This window comes from Hesperophylax consimilis, chromosome 11 (assembly GCF_061612785.1).
Source record: "Hesperophylax consimilis isolate HC1 chromosome 11, BYU_Hcon_1.0, whole genome shotgun sequence".
Lineage (NCBI taxonomy): Eukaryota > Metazoa > Arthropoda > Insecta > Trichoptera > Limnephilidae > Hesperophylax > Hesperophylax consimilis.
The window spans coordinates 2,210,134-2,227,230 of record NC_142846.1 but is presented as its reverse complement, the minus strand read 5'-3'; the positions used below and the strand labels follow the sequence as shown (position 1 = coordinate 2,227,230).

General features: G+C 34.8%; 1 protein-coding gene across 2 annotated transcripts in view; it reads left to right on the top strand.

Annotated features, from left to right (window-relative positions):
* The first annotated feature begins 4,450 nt into the window (after positions 1-4,450).
* The window catches only part of iPLA2-VIA (calcium-independent phospholipase A2 VIA), a 42,851-nt gene continuing 30,204 nt past the window's right edge, over positions 4,451-17,097 (top strand). Inside the window, exons 1-3 of one of the 2 annotated variants that reach the window (XM_089637197.1) lie at positions 4,451-4,558; positions 10,292-10,496; positions 12,939-13,029. In XM_089637197.1, the coding sequence (XP_089493323.1) occupies positions 4,546-4,558; positions 10,292-10,496; positions 12,939-13,029 (309 nt within the window). In that variant the 5' untranslated portion in view covers positions 4,451-4,545. Of the gene's footprint in view, positions 4,559-10,291; positions 10,497-12,938; positions 13,030-17,097 lie in introns of those variants that run through there. The other variant, XM_089637198.1, reaches the window with a different exon arrangement.

Sequence of the window (17,097 nt, the reverse complement as noted above, 5' to 3'; positions counted from 1 at the left end):
ATTTGGAATTATAACAGATTATGATTTTTTTTCCTTATAATTCGACTACTCCATAAGGTAATCTCCAGAAGCTCATAAAAATATGGTTCATTCGTATAGAAAACTTTTGGTAGGTTTAAAAAAATATGGTTCACTCGTATGGCAAACTTTTAGTAGGTAACTTCATTAATTTACAATAAATGTGCAAAACTAATGTTTTCATACTGGCAATGATATGTTTATTGTTTACTCTTTACGCCCATTTTCATTGACTACGAATGCGAATTTATTTATTGGATAATTTGTATACCGCCGCTTTTGTGAGATATCACCTCAGGGGCGCTTTACAGTTGATGCAGCTATACTTATACTTCAGTTAAGTCATTCTTCGAAATACTAAATAATAGAATATTTCATCTCCACGGACACTAAACAAAAACCATATATAAAATGTATTTATCGGGCTGATTGGGTTTTTCAAAACATTTACATATGTACCTTTAAAATACATGGCAACCCTAGATTCTTCATTGTTTTTTTAGGTTTTTCCAAAAACGGCGCCATACATTTGTTTTTATTAATAACTTTCCCAATATATTATACGTTATTTGTCTCGGACTGTGTGATGATTTTTGACAAAATCGATTCCTTGTTCGATGACGTTTCAAAACGATTGCTTCGGTCTTTGGTTTCAAATGATTTTTGACAGAATCGATTTGTCCATAACAATTAATCGAAATATTTCGATGGTCAAAAAGATCGAACTAATCATCGATTGTGTCCATCGCTAATCTCATTCGCCCATAGATATACCGTGAATAGTACATCTATGTATATACGTGAGTGGTTTATTTATGTATATACTGAGTGGTTCACACATAGATATATAACACCCATAGTAGACTAGATCGCCAATCACCCTACCTCCCGTATAGCAGCGCCCGTAGTGATTTGAAGAGCCAATCCGCCATCTTGTAAAGGTCAGCCGTGATTTGCCTGCTTGTGTACAGTGGAGAATTGATTGCAAGTTTATCAAGTATAATTAAATATTTTGGATTGTTTTAACCATGGTTGTGGCGTGTGCAGCATGGGGATGCACCAACAGACGCGACAAGAAGAAAAAATTTGAATTTAATTTGAAATATAGTATACATTTCATAAAAAGATGTTTACACAAATATTTATTTATTTATTTATATATATATATACGCCTAAAAAGGCTTTTACGTAGAAGTGATACATGATGCAGTGTACATAGGAGAATATGTATTATACAGGAGATATTGACAGTAAATAGATATAATCCATTTTAAAGAAGGTACAAAATACACACTTGTAAAATTGTGAAAACAAGTATAATAAGAAAATATTAAAAAATATGATCAATATTAGTAAAACGTAAGAGTAACATAAAGTAAAAAATAAATTACAACAACACTACATATATGACAAAACATTTAAACTAATTTACCAACGCTAATCTAATTTGTAGGGTTCAACAAAGTGTTGGTGTAGATTATGCTTAATTCTATATATGGAGTCAATAAATAAATCAATAGCGCCCCCAAACTTGTTGCCCAGATCATGCATCCTATTGGTCAGTGAGTGTGTCTGATAGTTGGTCGAGTATGTATTACAGAAAAATGTTATATTTTGTCTTGTATTCCTAGTCGGCACATGTAGTTTAATAGTGGCAAGGATGGCAGGACTATCAATTAAGTTGTTAATGACTCTGTGTAACACAACCAGGTCTGAAATAATTCTCCTGTCAGACAGTGTTATTAGATGCAATTGATTTATCAAACTGACATAATTAATGTAATCAATAGGAATTCCGAGCTTAAAATTTACGTACTTAAGAAATTTGTGCTGAACTCTTTCTATATTATTGGAGTGAACTTTATATAAAGGGGACCAAATAGGTGAATTATACTCCAATTGACTTCTGACTAATGAAATATAGAGGGTTCTCATACAATCTATGGACTTAAAATTAAGTTAATATTAGTTAAAGTTCTGCAAAGGAAGCCAAGCATCTTTAAAGCCTTATTAGATATATGGTTGATGTGTTCAATGAATGACAAGTTTTCATCGAATATTACACCCAAGTCACGAATATGTGATACTGGTATTAATTTAATGTATATTCATGTAGTATATTATAACTGATAATATACTACATGAATATAATAATATAGTAATAATAATATAATGTAGTATATTATAACTGATAATATACTACATAAAAATATGTTCTTAATGTACGATAGAATGCATGTATTTTGAATTCCCGCCGTAATCTGACTCTTTCAAGATGGCTTCAAATTCCTACGGCAATGGCCGCCAGGTTGGCGATCTAGTCCACTATGGGTGTTATATATCATTGGGTTCACAGTGTTTCATTTATGGTATATACCAGAGGTTCCCAAAGTGGTCTATATGGACCCCCAGGGGTCGATATTTGCATACTGGGGGTCTATGTTAGGGAGAAAAAAATTTGGGGGTCCACGAGATGCAAGTGGGGGTACATACGAGCGGACCCCCATTTACCTCAAGTCAACATTTAGGAGTTCATTAAATGACACAATAGACCTAAAACAAATATAATAGACTGAGAAATTACTTATTTGATATTTGTATTTTTATATTTCGTAAAGTTGTTATTTGAGTCAACATTCAATAAATAGAGTCTACGTTCCTTTTCTCGTCAGAATTAATATATTCAAGCTGTACCGGACGTACCTCCACTGACTTAAATTAATTTGCATAAATCTGAATTTACGCAGAGGCAGTTCCTTTACAAACTCATCTCTGCGCATATTCGAATTTATGCAACAAATTTCTCTATAAAAATCTGTAATTTTATCTGCACTTGTGTAAAACTGTAAATCTTATCTGTTGATTAATAAATAAAACCACGGGGTCAAGCAGTCATCATTATAGACAAAAAACAAAGGCTTGACCCCCCAACACCCTCTTATAAATTAAATACCTATCATCTGTACAAAACATGGAAGATTTGCACAAAATTGAATATTGTGCAAATCTTCCCTTTTAAATATATGTTTTCTCTCTTTAATATGTAAATTTGCACAAAATTTGAAATTGTGCAAACGCAGTTTCCTTTACAAAACTTGCCGTTTGCACAAAATTGAATATTGTGCAAAACTGCCTTTTGGATGTCAATTCCCCTTTTAATATGTAATTTGTGCAAACTCACAAAAATGTATTTAAATAAAAATGACCCGGGCAAAGTGGATTGAAGAAACAGTCAGGGACCTAGTCAAAATCATCCCCTTCCAAGTTACGCAACAACGGCGCTCAGTCCTGTGACAAATTCCGGGAACCCAAAAATAAATCTCGGAATTTGTCGCTAACAAAGGGAGAGCTAGGCCCGTTGGTCCTTTAAAAGGCGGACAACTTGTGCAATTTGGCAGAGAGCCAGCAACGATCGGATCATCAACATCTCTCCTGGACTGCCCTGACTGCCATCTTCAAGCCACTTCTGCCCTGGACCTTCACTGCAACCTGGCCTTCTTCTTTCTCCCGGCTCCCTGGCGTTCATCAAGAAGAAACTGTTACAATAGTCGAAGCGTCCCTAGTCAGGGCGCAGGTTCCCCCCTACCTTCCTCCCCCTGCCTTATACCTTTCTCCCACATTTTCCCCATTTCTCCCTTCCCTATATTTTTCCCAATTTTTCCCCACATTTTTTCCCATTTTTCCCGTTAATAATTTTTCCCCATTTTTTACCACATATTTCCCCACTTTTCATTTTCCCCATATTTTTCCCCATTTTTTCCATTTTTTCAACATTCTCCCTACTTTTTCCCGACCTTCCCTTCCAAGGCGTCGAAGCGGCCAGCCGGCCACTCCCGCTATATCGTCTGTGCGGCCGGCGACTACAGTGCCGTCCCGTACACAAGCAAAACATTGCACATTCGAAGCGGCGAATTTTTCTAGTTCCCCAACTTGTTTTTGAAAAACGTCCAGGGTAATAATGACGTTCAACATTTAAATGCTCTTCACACTGATTTCAAAACTAAGTTTGAGGACATTTTGACTATGGAAATGCAACTTTGAAGAATCTGATATCATGTGACAAGAAGAACTGACCGGAATAAGCACTGACAAAGAACTTAAAGGGGAGTTCTGTAGGGCCAGCTACAGAAAGAAATTCCTGTTGCTTCATTTTCATTTGGTGTAATACCTCACAAGGGCGCCCCCGTCTGCACAATGTAAAGACAGAGGAACTATGCCGCCACCCGGTTGTTGAACAGGCAAGGGAAGGGAATCTTTTTACTTAAAAAATAAATGATTATCACATGGGACGTTAAAAGTTTTAGGAAATTTTAATATTCAGAAGGCAGGGGGTCTACGGAAAAAAAATTTGGCAAGTGGTCTACGGGGCAAAAAAGTTTGGGAACCTCTGGTATATACCATTGTGCGCAATTGTTGGTACTCCTGCACAAATGTCACTTTTGACTGAACTGTACAAATTACGTCAAAATAAATATTATTCTTTATTATAATATTAATATTATAGGCGAATTCAAATAATAATCAACAATGCTGAATGCAAGTAAGTGATATGTATCTAATTAGATGTTACAGTAACAATATTGTGCAAGTTAATTATTATCACCTTTCTTTATTTTGTTATTCTACCATGTCTACCATATTTATATTATTACCACTTGACCAAAATCTTTTATATACATATATAATTCTAAACCGGAATCTGAAAATAAACCCCTTTAATTAATTACTCATAATTATACACTTCATATCGTCGGGTTGCTGGCAGAAGTTGGTAACTAACATTTTGGTGTTTCTGAGATATTTGAATTTTAATATTTGAAGAACTCTATAAATCAGGAATCATAAGAAAAACACATGTTGCATACTTCAAAATGTTTATTATTTTATAAAGATACAGATGCAAAATAATTTTTTTCACAAAATAAGGAGGTTTTTATAATTTTTGAGACAAATCAAAAATTGGTTGCACTTACTGACTTCTGCTTGTCAATAGTTGAGCCTTTTAAGAAACTTATGTGAATGATTTCTTATTATCATGAATTATCAGTGATTAAAATAAAGGCAAACCTATTATTTTGTGGCAGACAAAACTAATTTTGATCAACTGTTCATAAACAAACATACAGGGTGCGCCAGAGAAACTTACTTATTTGAAAGTTCAATAAAAACAAAAGCACTGTAGTTATTGTTGTAATTCTTTTTTTATTTGAAAATGCAGTGTACCAAGTTTTTTTCTATACTGTCTTAAAAATTACATCTTTTAAATGGCGACCCTCATCGCGCATACACTGGTTAAGTCGTTTTTTGAAGTTCTCGTCCACTCTTCTCAGCATATCAATCGGAATATTGGCAATAGCATCGCGAATGTTGTTCTTCAGGTGATCTATGGTCCGTGGTCGATCGACATAAACAAAGGATTTCAAATAACCCCATAAAAAAAAATCACATGGAGTCAAATCCGGAGAGCGCGCCGGCCATGGGAGATCGCCTCGGAGAGAGATGAGGCGGTTGGGGAAATGTTGTCGCAGCAAATTCATTGAGTTTCGTGCTGTGTGTGCTGTGGCTCCATCCTGCTGAAACCACACGTCCCTAACGTTCATTTCTTCGAGGCTTGGAATAAAAAATTCCTCGATCATGCTCCTGTAACGAGCTGCATTCGACCGTTACAAAAGAAGCTCTCTAGACCACAGCATAATGGCAACTGACGAAAATGGGAAACAAACTTGGGGAAGTCCCCCTCCAGATGCGCCCCCTCCCGCCCCTCTACCTGCCCAACTCAACGGTCGGGAATTTTTTCAAATAAGTAAGTTTCTCTGGCGCACCCTGTACTAGTAATAATAATTTAAATATTTAAGACATATTTTTTTAATCGTAAACTAAAAAATTAATGCTACATAGTAGGTAACATTCATTCACCGTCTTCAGAGTCATCTTCATCAGACTCTGGTGCCACGTCTCTTGCAGTCTGACTGACGGGCAGATTATGGTACCATTCTTGTACTTCAATAGGAATTATTCCCAAAGTACACAATCTTTCCAAGTCTTTCTTTTTTGCCTGTCATATGGGCAGTAGAGTTGAGTATGCCTCCTTTATTTCTGTAGGCATGACGAATTGCCGACCTCTGCTTTTGGTAAATACAATATTACTATACGACGTGGTAAAGTCATAACGATACTGGAAACAATGTGGCTTAGATTTCTCAAACTTGACACATTTTATTTTCAGCCATTTAACGGTATCACCATTCTCATCTTTGTTACGGTTTTTTTTGATAAATCAGACAAATCTAACATTTCAGAAAATGCCAGTTGATGGACATTAAATGGCTTAGCATTCTTTCGTTTCCTTGAAGACCGTGCCAATCTGAAAACTGTCATCCAATCATTTATTGAAAAAATTGGTACATTTTTCTTTTGAGCTTCGATTGCACTGTGCATGGAGTCAACTTCCATGTGAGTGTGTCCAGTTTCTAAGAATTTGTGCTCAATGCAATCGAAATGAAGTGTTTGCACCACATACATAAAAATGCAGCTATGTGTTGATTTCGATTCTGACCTCCACAGCAATCTGAAAATAAAGACAATTCTTTAACAGTTTGGGGAATTTATTTCAGCCAGAACCACAAGGCACTTCCTATTTCCGAACTACCCAATCATTTCTGTCCAAACATTGCAATACCCGTCATTAGGCAAGCGTGATTCGTATATCGTCAAATTGTAGACACAGATCTTGCGAGAGTAGTACAATTGAGAAGTGTCACTAGACGGTATTTGTAGCACACTTTGGAGATCGAAGGTTGCAGATAAAAAAGACGGATCAATGTTCGATCGCTCTTTATCCGTAGTTTTGGCTAACCGAGCATATTCTATCCTTTTTCGGTGAAGCTGGTATCCTGTTGACAATGTTAGTTTAGCTTCATTAGAGGCACTGTCGTGATTGTTACATGTCACGCATTGATCCTTCTTAGGTTTAAAAAACGAATAATTATAGTTCGTTGAAAATATTCGTCTGTACGATATTTTTGATACTGGAGATTTATTCTGGCTTGCACACTCTGTCGTGTAAAGCTCGTACATCTTTGCAATTGAAAGCTTGGAATCAAGGTACAGCCTTTTGCTTGATCGACAACAATAGTGTGATTCCATTACAGGAAACTTTTCTATGTGTGATTTTACAAAATTTAGAGAATCTGCTGAGGTTTTATTTGACGGAGAGTGTTTACCTAGTTTATCTGGTCCTTCGAATACTCCCATATTGTTCCGTGTTTTAAAAGCGTGGATGATAGGTCCATCAGAAATACATAGTGTATTTTTAAAGAAAGTTTGACAAATTCGCACCTTTGCGTCACCTTTCTTGAAGAAATAAGACCTAGACAATTGTCAATTTCCTTTTCTTGTTTGCAACTTCTTTCTTGGCAAAAGAATTGAATTATTTTCTTCATTATAAAACAATAATACTCACATGAGATGTCGTGGATTGGTAGCAAGAATCATCATTTTCGGAACACGTTTTTTTCACAAGATTCACCATTTTTAGTGTCTTTTTACTAACTTTTTCAGTAATTGACATGTTCTTTAATGTTTCAAACAAATTAAAATGAATAAATTACTTTTTTGTTGTTTGTTTTTGGGGTGTTATGCCGTGTTGCGCTAACTCCTTCTTTAGCCGACGTTTCGGACAGCGTTGCAGTGTCCATCATCAGGGCAGATCCGGTAGATGTGTCCGGAACGATGTGCGCAACACGGCCTAACACCCCAAAAACAAACAACAAAAATGCTTTTGGCCGTGAGAATCTAAAAACTTACATGAATAAATTACGTTTTACACTGTTTAAAATACTCTAAATAATATGAATCTTCAACCGAAGCAAAAAGCACACACACCAATCTGACAGGAATGACAGTTGGGTTTATGTTATGTTATGTTGTGTAATCAATTTTATCCTGTAATTTGTTGTATTTATTAATAAGAAAAATGTTGTAATGTATGGCCAAGATCACTCTTAATGGGTGAAAGCCAATATAAAGAATAAAAATAAAAAAATGGTAAGTGCTGCCACCATACGGGAATATTTTCAAAATATGTCAGGCAAAAATAAGTAAGTGACTTTGCCAAGCAGTGTTGCCCATAGTGTGAGCAAAACCTAATCACAGAAGTCAGTAAGTGATGTTACAAATCTTAGCCTGTTCTATTTTGATCTTAGGAGCACTTACATTTATTTTGACTATGAAAAAGAGTAATTTATCCTTATAATATCACTTACAAGTTTTTACCAGACGAAGATATTGACCAAGTGATGACAAATATCAAAAAATATCATTTAAGATTAGCACTTAATTAACATTAACTAATTGTTTATTAGCGAAATTTAGATACAGGATTTAGGACATAATTGGAAAATTGGATATAATTGGACTTTATCTCAGGAATGGTATATTTAATTTAAGGGTATGACATCTTAAAAAGGTAAGTTTTTAGTTAAGACCTGAATTCTGTTGGACTTGTTATGGATCTTAGTTCCGGAGGGAGTTTATTCTAAGCCTTCCGATGCTCCGAAAGCGCGATCACCAAATCATCAAGCCGTTTTGGGATGAATAGCCATATAACTCAGTCTCGGCACACACTCCTTGCCTTATTGACATTTATACATTGACCTATGCATAATCTTTTCGTCTCGTCTCGTTTAGTCTTTTGTTATTCTGACTAATTATTATTTTGACATTACCCACCTCAAGTATTTGATTCAGTCGATTGTGCCTTCCTTGCACACCATTACCATTCACAGCAAAATTTTACCTGCAACTACCATTCAATACTCATTTTTTTAATGAACAACACTTTTATTCAACATAATTACAATAAGAAACAACTATTTCAGTTGTAGGAGATGGAAAACAGTGCAATTTAACCTCTTGAATGCCAGCGTGTACATTTAAAAATCATCTGAATATAACTAGCTATTCTGGGGAAACTACATATGATAGATTATGTGCTATTTTTATAAATATATTCATTTAATGTTATGAAATATTATATGTATCAAATAATATGTAAACATTAATTTATGTACTCAATACGTCTGTCTCGACACAGGTTTATTCTAATGAGACAGACATCGAAAAAAACACCTGTAAAAAAACTTTATATCGTTAAAAAAAAAATTAACACGTTATCTAGTAAGTAAAATTTACAAACACATCACTTTGCAAAAACAAGTACTTAAGTTAAGATGAAAATAGAGTCAGTTGGCGTTAGAGTTCATATCTATTTCATTCAAATCAAAATGAATATTTTACGCTCATAGTATGGCGGCTAACCGTCACGTTCATAGAACTATCACTAATCTCTAAATTGTATAAAATATAGTCGCTTTTTGCGTCTGTCTGTTTGTGCGCTTAGTTCCTCTAAAGTACGCAACGGATTTTGATAGGGTTTTCACTATCATTTAGAGAAATTCTTCCGGAAGGTTTATATATATAATACACGCATATTTCGTGCATATAAAGTAGAGAGAAGTCGATGTTTTGAAGTCAAGTCATAAAAAAAATATTTTCGGGCGCTAAAATTGTCAGAATAGTATAGTAGAGTTTAGAGAACTTCCTGGAGCCAGTGAGACTATCTTATTATTATCTTATTGTGTCGATCAGCTGATATGTATCTAATGTAATAAATTTACACACAAAATTACAAAATGGATTAAAGAACAAAAAAGACAATATTACCAAAATTTCATAGCATAAAATAAAAATAAAACCTACACGTAACACACAAAACCAATATAAACACACATCACTCACAAACACACAAGATTATTTTCAATGTACTATTTTTTTTTTAATTTTAAATATATTATTATGTATTTTTAATTTTAAATGTATAATTTTTCTCATAAAATGTATTATGTAGTTTATATTTCATATTATAAAATGAAGGCCTCAGCACGGGCAAGCCACCCAGTGAGGCCTACATTACTGGAAAACTTGAATTGTAAAAAATATTGTACCTAATAAAATAAATAAATAAAATGTCGCAATAAGTTCTAAAATAATTGAGTTGATCAAAATTTAAAAAATAAGTTAATCCTTTCTTCTCTCCAAATAGGAATGCAATAGAGCTTTAGATTGATTTATATTTGTAGCTTCGATGAAATGTTGTGGAATTTTACAAGATATTATTATGTACATCATTCCCCTTGACCTATTCGAGTCAGGGACCCATCGCATCAACGATGCTCCATACGTTAATATTTAATATTGTTAAATTGGCTTTCAGTATTCCGCAGCCTACCAACCGCGGCCACGACTGTGATTACAGTCTCGCAGGACAAGTATGAGACCCGACTGCCATATTGCCGCGGCGACGGCATCCTCATGTACAACCCGACGCGTGGCACAGGTGGGTTCTTCTCCACCAACACTGACAATTATGATATAATCATACCGCGGCCGGTCAACGAGAGTGTTAACGAGGCTTTCAGGTGAGTTGCTTTATTTTTTTACAACAAACAGTTAACATTTAATGTTATATTCTATCAAAACGGGGACTTGAAGTTGCTTGTTTTTCAATGTCTGAAAAATGGAGCATACATACTATAGACTTGTAGCTATCTTGTGGCATTGTTTCTCCAAAAAATTTCAATGCGATCAACTTATCTGTTGTCCATTACTGACTGATTCAAACTTATTTACTCCGAACCGTGCGATGAATATGTACAATTCGTCTATAATGACATGCTTTCATTTATGTATTCGTGACTGGCGGAGGAATGCTTTATCGGTCTTGACTTGATCAAAGTATCTATTGGTTTCATTCCAACTCCGCTTTCAATATGGCGACAAAATAATTCAGAGAAATCAATTTCACGGCTTTCTTCATTCACTTCGCAATCCAGTTTGCTTGTTGAATTTATGTGTTACCGGACTAAAGCTACTACCATTTATCCACGCAGGTGAAAAAATCTGTCACCCGCACCTTAGGCGTTAACATGTTCCTGAAGTGCAGTCATTCATTTTATTCCAAAGAAGGGTGACCGCTCCAACCTGGCCAACTACCACCCCATAACGATCACATGCATTCTATCCAAGGTGATGGAACGTGTGATCAAATCAACATCCCCAGAGAGGACATAGGCCCTGAGGGAATTTATTTTCCTCAGAGCCTCCTGTGTGGAATTAACCCCTCCGACTTTTCGCGAACTTGAAGCTAAGATGTCTTTACCGAAATGTCAATTTCACGAAAACGTTGTGTTATTACCGCCTCACAATCAAAGCTCTATAAATGAAACATTACTGAACGGAGCCGAATAGTAAAAACTGTTTTAGAAAGGTTACAAAATAGGCTTTCAAATTGTTGTATCATAAATAAATATTAACATTTGTAAATATTTAAATTTAGAATGGAAACATGAAAAAATTGTAAAAATGACTCACCTGTAATGTTTTATGTAAAAACGATACTAAAATCACGGATAATGTAAAAAAAAAACACTTATTTCATCGTACAAATGTACAATAAACAATTCTGTCACTTCACTTTTTGACCATTTCATACAAAATATATTTTTAAAAAAATAATTAAACTTGCGAGGCGGGTCGGCACGTCAAACGGCTTTCTTGGCGTCGTTTTACGATTTGGCGGGTAAAATTTGCTTCCACTGAGTAGGTCTTTTTACGGGTTTCTATGGATAACTTTGAATAGAGATGTGAAGCTTCATTCAATACGAATATTCTACTTTTTGTTTTAGGGATGTCACTAGAAGAATAACGGAGTTATGACGATTTTTGTGGAAACACACGCGTTGACGTGTAAACACGCTTATTGTACTTGACTGCTATCGTTATTTTATCGTGTATATCTGCTTACGTTGCTGACCGGTTAATATAAAAAAAAAACTTTTTTGCTAGTGTTTATATACGATGCAACGCCTCAAGTATGGGTTTGACGTCAGTTGCACGCTACTGACAGTGCTAGTAGCACGCTATGCATGTTGCATTCGCATCTTTTACTCCTTTGACAGAAATGAAGTCCGAACATGATTTGAATGTTAAATTTGTTCCGGGGGTTGGTAAATATCCACATTTATTTAGCTATAATTTACCGGATTACATTACAAATTATTTAGCAGAGAAGGTGTGGATTGAGGTTGGAAATAAATGTTCATTTGACAACAATCTCATTTAGTTCCTTGCCGGCCACAAATGCCTTACAATTAACATTTATTTTGTCAAATCGGTGAACCCAAAATCTTCTTTTAGTTCGTTTTTATGCTTGTAAATATAAAGAAGAAGCGTGTACGTAAAGATGGCAGCCAATAAAAATATACATTTAGAAAATGAAGATAATGGTGGCAGCTCTCAGTCGAAGTATGAAACGGTAAAAATGAGGTAAGTTGTTATGGTCGAATTAGCTCAATAGTCAGAGCACTGCCCCGGTAAGGCTAAGGTCCTGGGTTCAATTCCTAGATGCGACTGAATCTTTTTTTGTCTTTTCTGTTTCACAATTTTCGTTTGAGATTCGTTAATATTGTCTTTAATCTTTGGAACAGCAGACCCTTTCCGAGGCGCTAGATGCGTGAAATCAACAATGAACTCTAAAGTGTTTCAAGTGCAAGTGATTCTGTAAAAAAAAATTATGCACTTTCTCATGGCATACAGGTTTAAATCACATCTAAAAAAATTCCAGGTAGGGCGAAATCCATTTGTCGGCAGGAAAAAAACTTTGTCACTGGCGCACAAACGGTTTTCCAAAGAGAATTACATTAAATTATTTTGAAGTTATATTGTGTATTATTTATGATTTACGTAAAAGTATCCATTACAACATTTATATAATGTTATTGAACGGTTGAATTATTGGTTGTTTCCTTACTTAATATATTGAATGGAAGTGGAATTGATATACATATTTCTTTCTATTACAGTTTGTACAGATCCAGTAACGAGACTGAAGCAATGACGATGTTCACCATTTACAGCGAAGTTATTCCCCTCTTCCTTAAAGTAACCCGCAAGGTTTGTGTAGCATATTCTTTTGCTCATTAATCTTTTATGTTTACATCAATAGCCCTACTAATAAACATATACGTAAAAACCTTACTGATATATGTACCTTTAACTTCTCGGAGAGTGAGCTTTATCGAACAAAACTGTGTCTCAGGAGTGAGCATTTTTGAAGTGCACTTAAATTCAAAACCATAGTTTTTTCAAAATCTAGCGATGTAATAGTATTCGAAAAAATATTATTATTTATTCAATCTTAATAATCATAGACGCTATAGTACGGCCATTCTCTTTGGGGAGTATTTTGTTCTGGCCGTAATAGTATGGTCGTACTCGCCGAGAGGTTGACAGCTATAAAATAATTTATGGAAAGATGCATGCTTTTTTTAAAAATTTTAAATTTTATTTAGGAAACAGTCATTTATATATTTAGCATAAACAGCAATTATTTACAATATTAGACCAATATGCGACGGCCGGCATAGTCCAGTGGTAACGCATTGGACTGCCATTCCGAAGGTCGCGGGTTCGAACCCGGCGTGCGCAAATAAATTTTATTTGATTAATTTGTGTTATTTCACAATTAATTAATTAAAATAATATATAGTATATTTGCGGCACGTTCCAGAGTGGAAGATACTACCAGTATCGCCCTGGTGTAAGACCACCATTCAGAATTGAAACGTTGCTCCAAATGGCTTTAGCCGTGTTTAGTGACTAGATCTGAATAGCCAGGTACTTCCCCACCTTCCTCTTTCCCTTCCCCACTTACCTTCAGCCTCACAACATCCCCCAATTGGGGATACCATAGTCTCACTGGCTCCAGACGGGAGCAGTTGGGACTCTTGTGAGGTATTCACTGTAAAAAAAAAAAAAAAAAATGTTCCATTAATTCTAGTCTTTGATTCAATATTTGCACCTATACAATATATTTATAAATGACAAAGAAATATAAAGAATATACATTATAAGGAATTACAAAATTTTATAAAAACAATTATAGACAGTTAGTAGTAATACAGTTTTCGCATGATTATAATAAAAACAATAAAATAAACTAAGATGATAGGATTATTTCACAAAATAAAAAATTAAGTTATCAGTTTAGTAAGTTGCATTTTATGTTTTCAAGTTACAGTTGAAAATGTGTACATCTCTAGAGGCATTGTGAGTTTTATAGATACGCTCTATTAAAGAGTTTTGTGCATATTTGGCTTTACAGTGTGGTGTTCTAAATAAGTCGTTCAATCTGGTGTTGTGTTCAGGGCGACGAAATGCAATCTTTTCTAGCAGATATGATGAATCAACAAGACATTGTTTATGCAGCCAAAGAGGGTTGTTTATCTGTTGTATAAACTTAAATTCTCAAAAAACGAAATTACTTTTTGTGACTTTCTTTTATATTTTTTACTTCTTTTATAATTTTTAATTCTGTGATACGCGATTTTTATTTTTTTTATTTTTCAGTTTCCTTTTTTTACCAAACTTTGTTCAAAAGCATCGGTAATTGCTCAAAACACTTATTTTGACGATTCAAACCTGAGCGCATGCGTAGTTTTAAAAGAAAGTCGAAAAAAGAAAAAATTGATATACGCAGTGTTATAAAATAAGCATATTTCTTAAATACTATATTTCTTTTTTTTCAAGATGTCGTTAAAAGCAAATACCATTTTAAAACTTTTTAGACCTCCCTTATAGGATTAAATTAAAATAATACTAATTATTATTTATTTAATCCGAATTAAAAAAACTTTCATATTATTTTTTTCTTGTAAATACTATTTTTGTCAATAAATGTGTAGTTATATTTCGTATTCTAAATATTAATAAGTAACTACTGAATTTGGCTGAAGCGGTTTTTTATAACACATCCGAAAAATAAATAAACGTAGAAAGTTTGGGCTGCTGCATATTTGCTCTGTTGGTTTATTGCTGGTTCTATCACTGGACCTCTCTTTGGCTGATGATGAGGACGATGTTGCGTGTATTCTTCGGGGTCACCACTGTAGTTATATTTAGCATTCTAAATATTAATAAATAGCTACTGAATTTGACTTGAGCAGTTTTTTATAACACATCCGAAAAATAAATAAACGTAGAAAGTTTGGGCTGCTGCATATTTGCTCTGTTGGTTTATTGCTGGTTCTATCACTGGACCTCTCTTTGGCTGATGATGAGGACGATGTTGCGTGTATTCTTCGGGGTCACCACTGTAGTTATATTTAGCATTCTAAATATTAATAAATAGCTACTGAATTTGACTTGAGCAGTTTTTTATAACACATCCGAAAAATAAATAAACGTAGAAAGTTTGGGCTGCTGCATATTTGCTCTGTTGGTTTATTGCTGGTTCTATCACTGGACCTCTCTTTGGCTGATGATGAGGACGATGTTGCGTGTATTCTTCGGGGTCACCACTGTAGTTATATTTAGCATTCTAAATATTAATAAATAGCTACTGAATTTGACTTGAGCAGTTTTTTATAACACATCCGAAAAATAAATAAACGTAGAAAGTTTGGGCTGCTGCATATTTGCTCTGTTGGTTTATTGCTGGTTCTATCACTGGACCTCTCTTTGGCTGATGATGAGGACGATGTTGCGTGTATTCTTCGGGGTCACCACTGTAGTTATATTTAGCATTCTAAATATTAATAAATAGCTACTGAATTTGACTTGAGCAGTTTTTTATAACACATCCGAAAAATAAATAAACGTAGAAAGTTTGGGCTGCTGCATATTTGCTCTGTTGTTGGTTTATTGCTGGTTCTATCACTGGACCTCTCTTTGGCTGATGAAGAGGACGATGTTGCGTGTATTCGTCGGGGTCACCACTGAAGTTATATTTAGCATTCTAAATATTAATAAATAGCTACTGAATTTGACTTGAGCAGTTTTTTATAACACATCCGAAAAATAAATAAACGTAGAAAATACAACAGAATGTTTTACGAAAGGAAGATTCGAGAATGCTTCCAAGCGCGTCACGTAGGCAAAATAATTCGATGTCGATGTCAAGGTTGCTGGTACTGTACTGTCGATTTCCTTCCCGCTGTCGCTTATATAGGTGAAAAATAACACGTTCTCTAACATTCCAGTTGCTACAGTAACAAATATTAAAAAATAAAAGAAAATCCAAGAAGCTTGTTTGGAAACTTCTAGAACGACGTCTGACTAAAATAGTGGCGTACCACTACAAATGCATCTTGTTCGTGGGCTGGTCTATAGATTTTTATATTGTCAGTTTAAGTTCTATACTGCGGAAGAACCATTTGTAAAAATGTTCAGGAAGGACTAAAAACTATCTTGGGATATTCAAACTCTTGCTGGCTTATGTACTGGGGACGGTTCATTCGCGGTACTTATCGACTTTAACGTGGTACAAGCAGTCTATTGGTCAATGAATGCCTGCTCTATTCATTCCCCATTGGGATTGATGGGGTCCCCAGGACGCCGTCTGAGGCCCTAGACTGGCTCACCGACCTAAATGTTCCCTCAGACCCCGCCACTATACGAAAGAAAGGTCAATTTCAATTTTTTAAAGCACCAATCAATCAATTATTGGCTTATGCGCTGATTCATAAAACTTTATTCTATGGGTGTATTGAATTGACTTTATTTATGTATTTAACGCCCAGAGGGCTTTTACATGGTTGGTAGTATAATTTTATTTTGACAGATAATTTGAAACATAAAAAATAAGAATAAAATTACATTTGAAAAAAGCTATGCAACAAGTCATACAAACACAAGAAACAAAAACAGAAAATTACAGCTATTTGTAGGTTTACATGATGTGTTTAGGAGTATTGTTGAAATAAATGTTTTAAATGATCCACAAAACTTGCCAAGTTGGTATTGAATATGTCAACATCACCCAAGTAATGATTTCCCATGGTGTGAAGTCGTTGTATCATAGAGTGGGCAATGTAGTTACGCTTATGTGTGCTGCTGTAGAATATTGTATTTTGTCGTGTTGTTACTGTGGGTGTATGAATGTTATTTAGATTATATTTGATAGTAATCGGTACATACTTCAGCATCCCTTATACAAAAAGTTACCAACCACCACAGTTCTGT